Source organism: Lipomyces oligophaga (assembly GCF_038497815.1).
Source record: "Lipomyces oligophaga strain CBS 7107 unplaced genomic scaffold V1516scaffold_2, whole genome shotgun sequence".
Taxonomy (NCBI): Eukaryota; Fungi; Ascomycota; class Lipomycetes; order Lipomycetales; family Lipomycetaceae; genus Lipomyces; species [Lipomyces] oligophaga.
Window position 1 is genome coordinate 101,584 of NW_027117786.1, and position 13,472 is coordinate 115,055.

Sequence of the window (13,472 nt, forward strand, 5' to 3'; positions counted from 1 at the left end):
CTGCTCCTTGTTTATATACTCTCCATCGAGGCTGTACAAGCGAAGAACTAGTACTAATCATCGTCATCGGGCGTGGCCATACGTACCAATTCCAGTCATTGATTGACCTCCTATAGATTCCGCTGTCAACCGAGAGTGAAATCTTGTGAATACTAGGCAGTAACTGGGCAAGAAATCGCGCACAATTTCATCTCGGATTTTCTCCGTCATTAAAGTTCACCGGCTCGCAAATGCGAAGGGCTTTAACTGTTGGGACTTAGAGCAAGCACTTTCTTTGTTCGGTTATTCCATGATTAAGAATGCTACCTTGATTTCTATTTTGTTTCAAAAAGTTTTGCAGTTTATGTTGACTATTCTCGGCCTTATTGCAGTCATAATTGAAGTAATCAGATACTCGGCTTAGCTGCTGTGTTTCTTTACAATCTTATTCCTTTTTACCCAATGAATCTGACAATAGGGCACACAGTAGAGCGCCCGGCCCCTGAGCAAACTTGGCTTTCTCGGACCGCGAGTCAAAATTGGAACCGTTTATCCCCGCTTAACAAAAGCGATTAGTAATGCAAACAATAAGATATATTTTTATTAAAATCAAAGTCGATCGAGATTTTGCAATAAAAAATGAAATGCGGTATTAATACAGAACAAACAACCCAAACGCCAATTAACAATAAAAATAAAAATGTCGTATCACATTATTTGTGGTCTACATAATTAGAGGGCTCGAGAGCGACTTAGCATGTCCAGGTCCAGGAGGTGACTACGCAGAATGCTCCGCCACGATATCATCTTTCCCTAGTTTTTCCTTCTCCTGAACCTCTTCCCGTTCCTGCGGCCCCCCAACGATATCGCCAATGTTGTCCGGCTGATCCTCGCCGTCGTCAGCCGCGACATCGTGTTTGGAGCCGGTTCTGCCAACTTTGAGAAACAAAGACGCAACTGCGCCACAAGCGCTTATTCCCACGCCGAACCAGAACGCGGCTTTGTAGGAATCGTAGGTCTGTTGGCGGCCTGTATGAGGACTTTTCTCAAGCGCAGTCTGCGCTACTGTCGAAGCTGCCGCAACACCAATCGCACCACTTAATTGCATGACAGTGTTGAACACACCTGCCGCAGTCGATTGCGATTCTGGAGGGACAGAGGAAAGTGTGTGCAAGTTGGCTACGTTAAACGACAGGTCTGCGCCGACAACAGACAGCACAATCGCCGGAAACGACATGGCCCAATAGATCAGATGCATGGGCTGAAGAGCCCACAGTAAGGCTGAGACGACAAACGCAACGTTACCAACAATCATGAGAATCCGTCCCGGAATGATATGCAGTGTCAGAGCAGCAAAGAAGTTCACAGACAAACCTGCAATAGCTTGCGGCACAATGTAAGCTGTGGTTAGGATTGGTGAGGCTCCACGGACATTTTGGAAAAACAAAGTAATATAATAATTGACGACACCAAGGAAACTCATGAACCCACAGAAAATAATCACCATGCACACGGCAAAACCAGGAAATCGCCAAATAGATAATGGCATCAGCGGATTTGAAACGCGCGACTCCCAGTAAATGAAGACACCAAACAAACATGGACCAATTATTAACAGTGCAATCACATAAGGCTCACCCCAGCCTTTTGGAGCGACGCCAGACTGAGTGATTGCAAACACGAACAAGACCAATCCCAGAGTCGCCAAAAATGCACCGACATAATCTATCTGCGCGAGCTTCTGCTTGAGAATGGTCCGGTCCAGCGGCGGATCAGGAGGCACAAGAAACCACACAATGACTGCTAAAATAGAGTACTGAATCGAGAAGAACCAGTACTCTGCACGCCAGGAAATGAACTGTGTGCATATTCCTCCGACAATGATTCCGATGACTAGACCTAGAGGCGCGCCGGCACCAAATGTCGCCATTGCCCGATTTTTTCGTTTTCCAAAGGTATATGTTGCACCAATAACACCGACCGCCGCCGGCGTCGCAGCTGCACCAGAGAGGCCTTGTAAAGCGCGGAAAACACAGAAAATGACGTCCGATCGCATGAACCCAGCGATTAAACACCATATTGCGTACCAAATATACGCAATCAACACTGTCCGTCTGCGACCAATGTTATCGGCAATGGATGCAAGCAGCAATACGAAGGCGCCGGCCGAAAGCGAAAATGAAGACACGGTCCATGATAGTTTACCTCCCGAGATGTTGAACGAGGTCGCAAAATGGTCTATGGCAATTTGAGCTGCACCTACATTTGACGTGGCTAACGACGAGCCGAAGGTGAGTGCAACTAGAACAACAATTTCATGAAATAAAGAACGGAACACAGGAGGACGCTCGTCGGAATATGGCAGCGCACGATATCTTGCGAAGCGTTCTTCAAGGCTTTCTTCGTGTCCAGCTTCGTCTGCAAGCTCTCCATCATATTTATCGGTGGAATTTTTGTATTCTGGGGTTTCGGCCATCATTACACTCGAGCTATAAGTCTAAATACCAGCAAGAATAAAAGATACAGCTTTCAGCAGGTTTAAATAACCTCTACCTTGGCTTGTCACAAATTTGTCCTTGTGGCCATTGTCGCCGATGCTCTCTCTCCTTTGTAATGCTTATTAGCTTCTCAGGGCGTGCAGACGACAGCAGACAGGGCGGGCGAAAAAACAGACGATCCCGACTCCGGTCCAATTTCGCTGCGATTACTCGGACGTTTTTAACTATTACTATTCCACGCGTTCATCAGTATCTGGACAGATTCTGTTTCGGGGCTGATTGTAATTCTTTCTTGACAATAGTTTTACTATACAATTAGCAAATGCATTAGATAATCGCTCGTCTTTGTAATATTGGTCTGTTCTCATGTAATAGCCGGCCGAGGTCTAGTTTATCGGGACTAAAGTTTCTGCTTCCGATGGAACGACCCTCTTTCCGGCGGAACTCCTGCCCTTTCCAAAAAATAGTGTATATGAATATAACCGATGCTTATCAGTAATTTCTAGCCATTTGTGGTAAGTGTTTATTATGTAATCATCTGTTAGAAAGATTTCGTTCTATTTGAAATTCCAGAAGTGCAGTTTGATTTTATTTGTGAAACTATTTTCATATCTTTACTTGATCAATCCGCAACTATTTTCTGCAAATTTGAATCCGCTAACTTTTTTGGTAGCTGCCCGTTGATCGTTTTAAATCCATTTACTCAGTATTACCTAATCATAAATATAGGCTTACATAATATCAAATTACCACGCAGCTACTTCGACAGGAGTAATTCTCAGTGGCATGCCATTAATGGGACGATAAGTTATTCGCATTCTGAACTCAATTTCTTTGTCGTCGGAAAATTCAAACTTGTAGCTTCCAACAAGAGCGACGAGAATGCATTTAAACTCGAGTTCTGCGAAGCGACGGCCTATACAAGCACGTTGACCCTGGAGGAACGTAATAAAAGACATGTTCGAAGCGTTTGCAATGCGAGCCGGGTCCCGCCATCTCGATGGATCGAATTCAGTAGCGTCTTCGCCCCAATAGAGTGACATTTTGTTAACGAGGCTCATGACCAGGTTCACAAGGGTTCCCTTCGGGAAAAATTGGTTGCAGACTGTCGTGTCAGTCGCAGTCTGTCTGATCGTGCCTGCAACCGGCGGAGTGACACGTAGGGCTTCGCGCATGATATCATTAAGTAATGAGAGAGATTCTATGTCTTCGTAGGAGGTGATGCTAGCATATCCAGACGGAAAGGCGCTGTGGATCTCGTTTCGAAGTTTATCCTGCATGTCCTGCTGCTTGCATAAATGATTCAAAGTGATACATAACGCTGAAGCAGTGGTCTCATGACCAGCTATTAAAACTAATTTTTTTAGCACCGAAATCTGTATACGAAAGAAGTAACATACATGTGGTAATCTGGTCTTGCATGTCTTTTGTAGACCAAACACCTTGGCCTTCGCGAACCATCACACTAATGATGTCTTTTTCAACTTTTTCATTTTTATTTTCATTATATTCTGCAACCTTTTTCTCGATCGCGTCGGAGGCAAACTTATTGATTGTGTTCCGTGCATCACGGAGCATTCTGTTGCGTGCGAACGGAATCTTCGCAAAACCCGGTACAAAGACCGACAATACGAACATGAGCTGGTTCATGGTACCTGCAGGACTGAACACTTTTCTGTAGGCAGCGGAAAGCTCGTTGTCTGGATGCTCAAGGGCAGTGAATTCGATTCCTAGACCGGCACGATAGATAATATCAAGCGTTAAGCCAGACAAAAAGTTGTTTATTTCAATAACTCCTGGGGGTGTATTGTATTTTTCATCAGCTTTCTCGAGTCGTTGACCGAGTACTCTGATCATTCGCGAAGACTCAGAAAGAAATACAGGAACAAGTGATTTTATATGGCCGTAGGAAAATGCGGGCATGAGCATTTTTCGCTGCGACTTATGAACGTCTCCTTCTGCAAACAAAACGCCATTTCCGAGAATTCCATTCAAGGTTTTCGAGATCCAAGGGGGTTTGATGAACGTATAGCATTGTGTTTGCATGACTTCTGTCAGAGCATTGGTAGACAATGGGATAATCCGTTCACCATTCATGAACGCCAGAAATCGACAGAAATCTGCATCTGGATTTTCGTTGGCCAATTGGATTAGCACCGAGCTCTGCGGTTTCTTTTCAAATTTGTAGTTGTCACCATAGAGCCAATGGCCTTTGCCCTCAGGCCGTGGAAGGTGCCTGAACGGAGACACATAGAAAGGATAGATTAGCCAGTAATACAGCGTTCTTGAGAAAAGCGTAGCAAAGAAGCCGGAAAATGCATAGACAAGGACACTCGGAGAAACAAGACCTACATAGCGATTTGCAACCGATAGTCCAATCAAGCCCAAAAAGCTACGTGTAAAAACACCCATTTTTATTTAAAATAGCCCAGATAGGAGGGATAAGACTGATTCTGACGATAAGTATCTCCCAATTTATTCCTGCGCTGATTTGTTCAATTGGCTATCGATATCAATCTATGCAGATTAGCAATCATCAACTAAAGGCATGTCTGCAATTCCATTCAAAAATATTTATCATGCTCGACACGTCGCGGAAAGCTCACAGAAGCCATGCACTATATGCTACAAGCCTACATCGGTAGTCCTTGTATCTGAAGATGGCAAGGTAAGACAGCTTTTACGAATAAATACAGGCAACGATCGTCTAATATTAATAGAATGATTTTTTCTACACGTGCCAAGCACATTTATTAGATAAAGGATTTGCTGTAGCTGTCGCTGACGCTGCTGGAGACGCTGCTCGCAAACGGCAAGTAGAACTTGTAGCCGAGATCGAGAAGGTTAAGAAAGACTGGGAAAAGAGAAGCAAACAGAAAAAGAGCGAGCGGGAGGCCGAGAAAAAGAAACGGAAAGAAGACGACAAAGGTGAAAAAAGTGAAAGCGAGTACGAGGCACAAAAGACACTGGATAAGCGCGATAAAGCAGAGCACAAGGAGCAACTGTCTAAGCTAGAGCAGCAGATGCAAGAAGCAAAAGAGACGGCTGAAAAGCCTGCCAGGATCTATACGCTGAATAAAGATATGTTTATGATAAGGGTCAATAACTGGAAGAATATCCAACGGGCGAAACGGACAGCAGAATTATTGAGAAAACCTGGCGGTTTACCATCTGTTCCGAAAGGAGACCCCAAGGAAGACGAATCGTGATTAATCACTGTATTAATATATTACTTATGTGCATCATGCTTTAGCGGCTATTCGTCTGATTTCATCTACTCGGCCTCGTTGGAGTGAAATCCCAGGAGTCACCCATTGGCCACATGAGCATTTCATGCCTTGCCATCTATAACTGCCGACTTTGGTTTTACATTTAGGACATTCCAATTTTCCTTCGAGTTCGCCACGTTCTAGCTCCGGCTGCATCCACCGGACCGGATCTAAAAAGTAATGCATGCATGTCGCTGGCAGTATTGAAACCATTCCCGGACCATATTTCGCTTGTGTCGTAGTGCTGGATGTAGGTATGTGAGAAATGACGGCGCCAGATGACGCCAACGGGCATCTACATTTTCTACACCGTAATTCGACAGATGTCGAATCCGTCGTGTCCGTGTTGTAGGTCATGGGTATCGGAGCCATTCCAGCAGCTATTAATTGTCAGAGCTTAGCATAATAATGGATATATCGCCCAAAATACCTGTAGATTCTAAAGCCTGCATTTTCAATTTCCATCGTCGATAGCCAGTGCTATCCTCGTTCACGACATAGCCATCACTTGCAAATATAGCCAATTGTTCTCTGAACGAATCATTGGGATTCGCTATTGGTCTTGCATGTCGAACAAGTTCCAATGCCTCATCAAACAAAATTTGGCGATCTCGCATTATATAAGCGCAAACAATTGAAGCACTTCTCGAGACACCCGCCATACTAAAACAACTGTCAGTAATTTTCTAACTGACATGTCCCAGTAAATTTATACCAATGAACAAGAACTGCACCGCCGGAGCTAATCGCCTCATCCATAAAGGCGAGCGCATGTTCCAGATGCTGCAATAAATCCGTGTCTTCATCATCCTCGATGTCGACGTGGAGATGACTAGTCTCCGGGAGTTGCGAAAGATCAAGTTTCCCGTTCACCGCCGACAAAACGTGGGAGATATGTGCATCCTGAATAGCTTTTTTGCCGCGAAGTGCAAAAAGCGAGCCGAGATAAATCTCATACGGCTCGATTTTATGCATTGCCATTGGGGTCTTATTCGTATAAGTCCTTCAAATGGACCCGCCTAAACGGTAGAGGATGGCAATTCTGGTTGAACAAAACTCGCGTTGGGAGGATATAATCGCGTTCGATCGGTGCTTTACTCAGCTACGTCTGACAGATCGAAATCGAAATGCAAGTAAATATGAGCACTCGCAAGATTTAGCATGTTATTTTGAATTGGCCATGGATAAAAACCAAACTTCAATCAATTCTACGAACTACCGAGCACAAAATCAATATACAAGAACAAAATCAAGAAGGCAATTTTATCTGCCTACCATCGCGTAACGCATGACATCGAATCAGCAAAAAGCATCCTATTATATCAGCTTTGATAAACAGCTCCAATACAACCATGATTTACTTACAATACAGCAGCATGCCGCAAGACCAGCACAAATACCCAGACAGCAACCTCCGCTACCGCCGCCACCGCCTTGGTTCATACCCTGATATTATAGTGTCAGTGATTTGAATGAAATCTGAATGCAAGAATAGGGTTGAATTAAAAACAATGTAGATTAGCAGCAGCAAAAGCAGTAATGAGTTTTCAGAACAGCAGTCCGTTGTGGTGGTGGAGCATTGTTAAGCTCGGCCGTGGGCTGGTCATAGCCCGGATTTCGTGGACTTGAAAACGTTGCGGTCAAACTGCCCCTTTGAAACGTAGGTAGATGATGAGATGCGCGAGCTGACTCCTGATCCGGAACATGAGTTGTCTGCTGCTGACCTTGATTGCTTTCGACTGAGATTCGTACCTGCGGAGGAGGACCCTGGTTATAGTACTGGGGGCCGCCTTGGTTTGGGAAGTAGCCCTGATTTCCCTGCTGGCCGTAGTTGTTGTAGCCACCTCCGTAGGCTTGTTGAGGTTGCTGGGGAGGATACTGCATTATCGTAAGTATGAACTTCAAACACTGCTGATCAAACATACATATCCTCCACCGCTGCCTTGCGGATATCCACCCATGCCTCTTTCGCCAGATACAGGAGAAGCTTCCGATTTGTAGTAATCTGCGTTTGACATGTTGAATAGCTAAAAACGTATGGCACAGTTGAATATAATTCAGTGTATAATATGCACTCTATTACAACAAAGATCAGAAATAGAAATAAATTACAAGTTTCCAGAAGGTGATAGTAGTTCATCTCGAGACAATTGGTCCCTGGTCGTACCGTCCCAGTGACGTTCTTGAGCCAGCCCAGTGACGTCAAATACTCTTATGGAGTACGGCACTAGATGACATTTCCAAGGGTCTAATTATATATGTGACTTATGGGTCTTGTGTATTATGTAAACAGTGGGGATGGTGTCAGTTTTCGGTGCTGCAGGAGTATTGGCTGTAGTGCAAGAACAGAGCCATTATGAAAAAATGTGATTATGTGATGGTGAGATTAGGGGACAGCCTATCTGTGCAAACAGATACTTACGTAATTTCATTCTGTATCTTCGACAGACAATTACGTAACAAGACAGATAACTTTAATTGCGCTCTACTGCACCTCTACAGCAACTCTATTAAAGCTCCTAAATCAAAGCCATGATGATGTCAACCCCCCTCTCCCCTCCGCAAGCACAGGCCGAATGCGCCGTGTACTAACGAAAAGGTTGAACAGAACCAGTCCAATTTGGTCAGAAATGTGCAAAAGTCCGACTACAACAGAGAGCTAATTAGGAGTGACAAACCGGCCAGAGTACCGCCACCGCACAGACAAGATCGCCATCGCAGGAAAGTTGCAGTAGTCAGAGCGAGCGAGATTTCTGTAGGTTCGGAAGTGCATGCCTTGGACTAGAGAGAAAGCAGAATTCAGCAACCGACGAGATATCTGATTTCGGATGGTCCTGCTGCTTCTTGATCCAATCCACTTCGTCACCCAAGACCGAGAGATGCCGGATTGCTCGTTGACGCGTTGCTTGCTGCCGAACAGCCAGTTATCGTATCGCTAGATCTAGTACATGTCGGTCGTTATCCGTTATCTTGTCGGATTCCTGTAGCTGTCAAAAACCCTTGCAGAAAATCAAATGCCCAAGGTCTAATTCGACCGGCTTTGCACTTCTACACATTTTTACGGGCTGCTTCGCCTGTACTTGCTTTCGCCTTGCCTCGGTTCTGGATGCAGCCCAGAGCTGCGCAATGCTGCGCGCTGCTGCGCAGCGCCGTGTCTGTGTCTGTGTCTGTGTCTGTGTCTACTGGATATACACCGCTTGCGCTGCGTCCGCCTGATCCCCCTTCGACAGTCAATTCAACCTCAGTGCTCGTTTGGTCTATTTCTCCGCTGTGCCTCCCCTCGAGGGCGCAGGCAGGTTATTCGTTATTACGCACCCTCTTCAAGCCCGACCGGCGCCCTTTCGCCTGTCAAGTCCCCTTCATTCTCTCTTTGACTGGTTTGACATGTCCTAGAGCCCTCGCCCATGGTCAACCGCTGTGCTCGCTTGGATTTTCTCTCTCGACGGTCATCCTAGTGCTTGTCCTGCCCGCGCTGGTCGAAAGCGCTCGCCGTCGCTCTTGGGCCAATTCGGCCGTCAAAATTCCTGCCTTGGACTTTTAATTCCTCTCTGTAGCGTTGTTCAGTGGCGTCCTGCCCTGTGCTCCTCTTCCTCTTTTGCTTTTTCGTCCGTTCGTGCCGCTCCGCTATCACCAGTCGCTCGTTCTGGTCCCACCGAAAATGCAACCTAACTGGCTTATCCTCCTTCTGGCTATTCCGTCTAGTCCTGCTCGGTGGCGCTATTTCTAGCCTAGTTTCCGTTCTTACGAGCAATATGTCTGCTTTTTGAGTTTTTCGGTCCCTTTAACATGCCTTAATAGGCTAAATCGGTTTGGGTTTCTGCCTCTTCCTCCCCGTCATGTACTTCGTGTTGGAAATCTCGGTAATGCTTACGTTTCTACCAATATTTGGGCCTTGCAATTCCTCCTATTACTGGTTTTTTTTGGGTTGGTTGGTCGGTTGGTTGCTTGCTTGCATCTCTTTGCATTCTGTATTTTGTATTTCTTTCCCGGTCGTTTTCAATTCCCTACTTCCGCTGCTGCTCCTACTCTCTACTCCCTTCTTATCTAGTTCGTTATCTAGCTCATGTCTGCCTCCCCCTCTCCCCCCTCACTCCGCCCTCGTCGCCCTCTCCTTATGCCGGTCGTCTGCTTCTCCTCCCCCACCAGCTTCAACACGTTCTCCTTCTCCTCCTCCTCCTCCCCGTCCGCCTTGTCTACACTCCCCCGACTCCCTATTCTCTCCTCTTTTCGCCTTCTCTTCCTCGATACCGACCCATGACCGCCGCAGCTCTCGGTCAGTGCGCGCCGCACGTCCGCCCCGCCATCACCATCGCCATCACCAATATAATAATCATCGTCCGGACAAGCTACCGAGAGAAGGACAACCAGACTTCAGAGGTCAGAGACAAAAGCAACTTTCGACAAGGACCTAGCGCTGAAACCGCCGGACCTGCGAGTTTCGTAGTCTCAAGCAATCGAGATGGAGCTGTCGTAGATGTAATAGTGGTCATAATAGCCGTCGCCATAATACTAAAGGTTGTAGTTGCTCTACCTCGTCGTTGTCCGACCAGTAGAGCTTCCATAATAGCTGTAGATGTCGCTGATTTTCCCCAATGAGATAGAGACACAAAAATATATTTCTCTCCGAAATCCAGTGTACTTCTTATTTGGCTTGCATGTTCTACTACTACTTACCTTCTCTCCACATTACCCTTGCCAACCCTCCGTGCACCTCAACCTGATCTCCGGAAACTGGAAAGACTCTTGTTCTATCATCAGCTCTCCAACAGTCTGCTCCTCCGACTAGTCCGCCACGTCCCACGTTGGTGCCCGCACATACCTTCTCTCTCATTATAGCTTGCTCCACTCTTCAAACCCCTTCTCGTTCGCTTATTTCTAGTCCTACTGATCTTGCTTGTCAAATTTAGTCCAGCTGGTCCTGGTCTTGCTACATCATCTTCGCTGACCTTGGAAGAGAGAGTTCGGCTGTAGCCTTCTCGTCGCGCTGGTCCGTCTCGGGAAATACTACTGGTAGTCGCACACACACTTGGATGTACTCATATATACGCACATCTACATATATATAGACTCGTTCCGTCCCGCTCGCAAGGCTCTGGTCGTCGTGGTCGAACATTGCCAAACTGCCTTCCTCGTGGACTACTACTGCGGGCGCTTTCTACCTATCTTCCCGCTCTTGTTCAAATCCGCCCATTTACGGTCTTGCGCTGCCGTTCGTTCCTTCGGTCTGTGCCTGACTGGGCCAAGCTATGCTCTTTTATCCTGTTGATTTCGCTCCTTTACTCGGTCTTCCCTCTCGGTGTTGATTCTCGTCGGTGCTGTCCAATTTTAAACCTTCTCGTTGGCACTCTCCCTTCTGTTCCAACTCTTTCTTTCTTTCTCTTTTGCCTTCGTCCTTCTCATCTTCATTCTTCATCTCTGCTGTCTTCTACCCTCCCCCCGCCTGTACCCCCGCAATAGGACTAGCTTAAAAGCTCCAAGCCATGACCGGTCGGCAGTCTCGCACAACTTCCCACTCTCCACGGTCTCCACGGTCGCCGCATTCTGCTGCGCAGACTAGTCTGTCGCGCTCCCCGTCGCCATCGCTACTTCCTCCAGAGTCTTTGCGTGAGGTCAGACGGGTACATTCTGATCGACGGGCCTCTGTCCGTTCGACTGCCACAGTTTCCGAGGCCGACGTCGTTCTTCCGCACCAGCAACAGCATGACCAACAGCACCAACATGAACAAGACCACCCAAGTCTACTGTCTACGCAACCTTTACTAGTTCCTCCCGCACTGCCTGAGCTACATGCACTTCCAATTCCCTCTTCGCCGTCACATTCATACTCGTCGTCCTATTCATCGTCCTCATCACATCATATGCTGTCTGTCGACCATTCGGTGCGGTATTCACTTGCGTTTGTTCTGCCTCTTCCGCCGACCGAGTCGATGGGATCCGTATTCTCTACAGCTGGAACCATAGGCCCCAGTCTCAGCAGTTCCACTCCGAGGTCCCATTCACCTCCGCTTATTACGACTTCACATCAGATCCCAGTGAACGCAGCCGCACCTCCCATCATCGTTCGCATCTGCCGCTTTCGTCCAGATGGATCAGAGATCTTACCCACATCATCATCTTCATCGCCACCGTCATATGTTAGCTCACCTGGTGCTGTATTTGTTCATGACTCGTCGGAGCCTGACAGCAGTCTGCTTTCGCGCCATTCATCGCTGGACGACATACCGGATGATATTCCACTGATTCTTCAACTGTTTCTACACCATCGGAGGCCTCCTCAAGAATCTGGACATCAATCTTCCCAAGCAAATGCGCCAAATGGATCTTTAATTCCCCCGCTCGGAGAGCTTCCGCTTGTCGGTACTTCGGTGTGCACGCCAGAGATCTATATTGATCCATTAACAATGCGATCTCAGTCGGTTTCTATATCGCCTACAAGCTCATCATTTACAGCTACAACGGCTTTTACGTCGGTAGTTGGTAGTAGTGTTAGTGGTGGAAGTGTTGCTGGCGGGAGCAGCAGTGGGAGCAGTGTCACTGGAATCCCAGTTGTAGAAGCGAGTCGACTATTTGGAGTTTTCTCCTCGTTTCGGGTAGGAGCTCTGCCAGAATCATTTCCACTTCCGCTGTCATGTACGTTGACAGTCGTTCTTCTTAGAGGGGTCAATTCGCATCCTCCGAGCGCGGTGCCAACTGTAGCGCCTGGGCCGGGCCAGCAGCTGGCTTCGGTGAGCATGCCCGTTGAGCTAGTTGTTTTGCCGGATCCGGGAGTAGGATCAGTGCAGAGAGCAGAAGGAGGAGAAGATATAGCACAAAGGGTAGGCGATGGGCTACGATCTTCAGTATTAGGTGCAGGACCTGAGACAAGTTTGAACACGAGTTCTGAATGGCATGCGGTGCCAGTGGCCTCAGTTCGCGCATATCCAAATACAATGACGGCTTCGATTAGTACGGCATCACCTACACAAGCTTCTCCAGGTTCAACATCATCTACATCTGGTTCGAACGTGGAGGAAGTTCCGGTCGTGTCAGCGGTTACTATGGCACCTCCAACAGGACCTGGCCCTAGTCCAAGTCCTAGTGCAGTTCAAGGACCCACGACCACAAGTATTCCAGCTGGAAGCTCGAGCGGGTTCGAGCGTGAATATTATTCACGATTAGATGCGCGTTCAAGAGCTTTGGTCGAACATTTCCGGAACCTTGGCGCAGATATATGATTTATAAGATGATGAGTAGAATGATGAAGACAGAAAAAGTTTTGGTATTCTGCATGGATTTTTATTTGACCCTATTTGATTGTATGATTGTAAGTGTTTGGTTTGGTTTCGAGTAGTCGATTTGTACGATATAGTTTTGACAGACTATTGTAATGTATTTTATTTCCATATCAAGATTAGTTACGTACATGCGGTTGCATTTCTGCGAATTTTCGTACACAAAGCCCTAAGTCAAGGCTAAACTAGTAGATATGGAAGCATAAATATTATTATTATCGCGTAATTACAAATTTTATATTAATACTGACAGCAACCTCATAATAACGCAGGTATGACCGAACAGCCGGCGCCGAGCTGGAAACCAGGGACAATCTAATATCGACGCACACTGAGCCAATTAAGGCAATGTCAGAGATGTCAAGATCCGATTAAGACTTTAATTACCGACATTAATCAAGCAAATCAGGAAATTTTTTCTCGGACTAGTTGAGAATTGTTTTTGCTAGTTTTCT

General features: G+C 46.7%; 6 protein-coding genes across 6 annotated transcripts; 3 read left to right on the plus strand and 3 right to left on the minus strand.

Moving 5' to 3' along the window:
• Nucleotides 1–757: 757 nt before the first annotated feature.
• On the minus strand, nucleotides 758–2,415 carry V1516DRAFT_694513 (major facilitator superfamily domain-containing protein; the record flags this gene model as incomplete). The annotated part of the gene is made up of 3 exons (XM_066923948.1): nucleotides 758–1,053; nucleotides 1,075–2,326; nucleotides 2,350–2,415. 3 exons carry the CDS (start codon nucleotides 2,413–2,415, stop codon nucleotides 758–760), a joined length of 1,614 nt encoding a protein of 537 aa, XP_066778581.1.
• Nucleotides 2,416–3,223: 808 nt separating this feature from the next.
• On the minus strand, nucleotides 3,224–4,889 carry V1516DRAFT_662384 (cytochrome P450; the record flags this gene model as incomplete). The annotated part of the gene is made up of 2 exons (XM_066920438.1): nucleotides 3,224–3,831; nucleotides 3,878–4,889. 2 exons carry the CDS (start codon nucleotides 4,887–4,889, stop codon nucleotides 3,224–3,226), a joined length of 1,620 nt encoding a protein of 539 aa, XP_066778582.1.
• A 37-nt stretch (nucleotides 4,890–4,926) lies between these two features.
• Nucleotides 4,927–6,172, plus strand: V1516DRAFT_146936 (VPS4-associated protein 1). Its single transcript, XM_066918658.1, has 2 exons — nucleotides 4,927–5,145; nucleotides 5,198–6,172. The coding sequence occupies exons 1-2, from the start codon at nucleotides 5,026–5,028 to the stop codon at nucleotides 5,684–5,686; spliced, it is 609 nt and encodes a 202-aa protein (XP_066778583.1). The 5' UTR covers nucleotides 4,927–5,025; the 3' UTR covers nucleotides 5,687–6,172.
• Nucleotides 5,583–6,782, minus strand: V1516DRAFT_670030 (protein-tyrosine phosphatase-like protein). Its single transcript, XM_066921283.1, has 3 exons — nucleotides 6,462–6,782; nucleotides 6,177–6,409; nucleotides 5,583–6,126 (listed from the first exon to the last, which is right to left on the minus strand). The coding sequence occupies exons 1-3, from the start codon at nucleotides 6,725–6,727 to the stop codon at nucleotides 5,720–5,722; spliced, it is 906 nt and encodes a 301-aa protein (XP_066778584.1). The 5' UTR covers nucleotides 6,728–6,782; the 3' UTR covers nucleotides 5,583–5,719.
• Nucleotides 6,783–9,851: 3,069 nt separating this feature from the next.
• Nucleotides 9,852–10,521, plus strand: V1516DRAFT_670036 (uncharacterized protein). Its single transcript, XM_066921284.1, has one exon. It carries the CDS (start codon nucleotides 10,001–10,003, stop codon nucleotides 10,340–10,342), a length of 342 nt encoding a protein of 113 aa, XP_066778585.1. The 5' UTR covers nucleotides 9,852–10,000; the 3' UTR covers nucleotides 10,343–10,521.
• Nucleotides 10,522–10,879: 358 nt separating this feature from the next.
• Nucleotides 10,880–13,458, plus strand: V1516DRAFT_146943 (uncharacterized protein). The gene has a single exon (XM_066918659.1). The coding sequence runs from the start codon at nucleotides 11,227–11,229 to the stop codon at nucleotides 12,958–12,960; it is 1,734 nt and encodes a 577-aa protein (XP_066778586.1). The 5' UTR covers nucleotides 10,880–11,226; the 3' UTR covers nucleotides 12,961–13,458.
• Nucleotides 13,459–13,472: the final 14 nt, after the last annotated feature.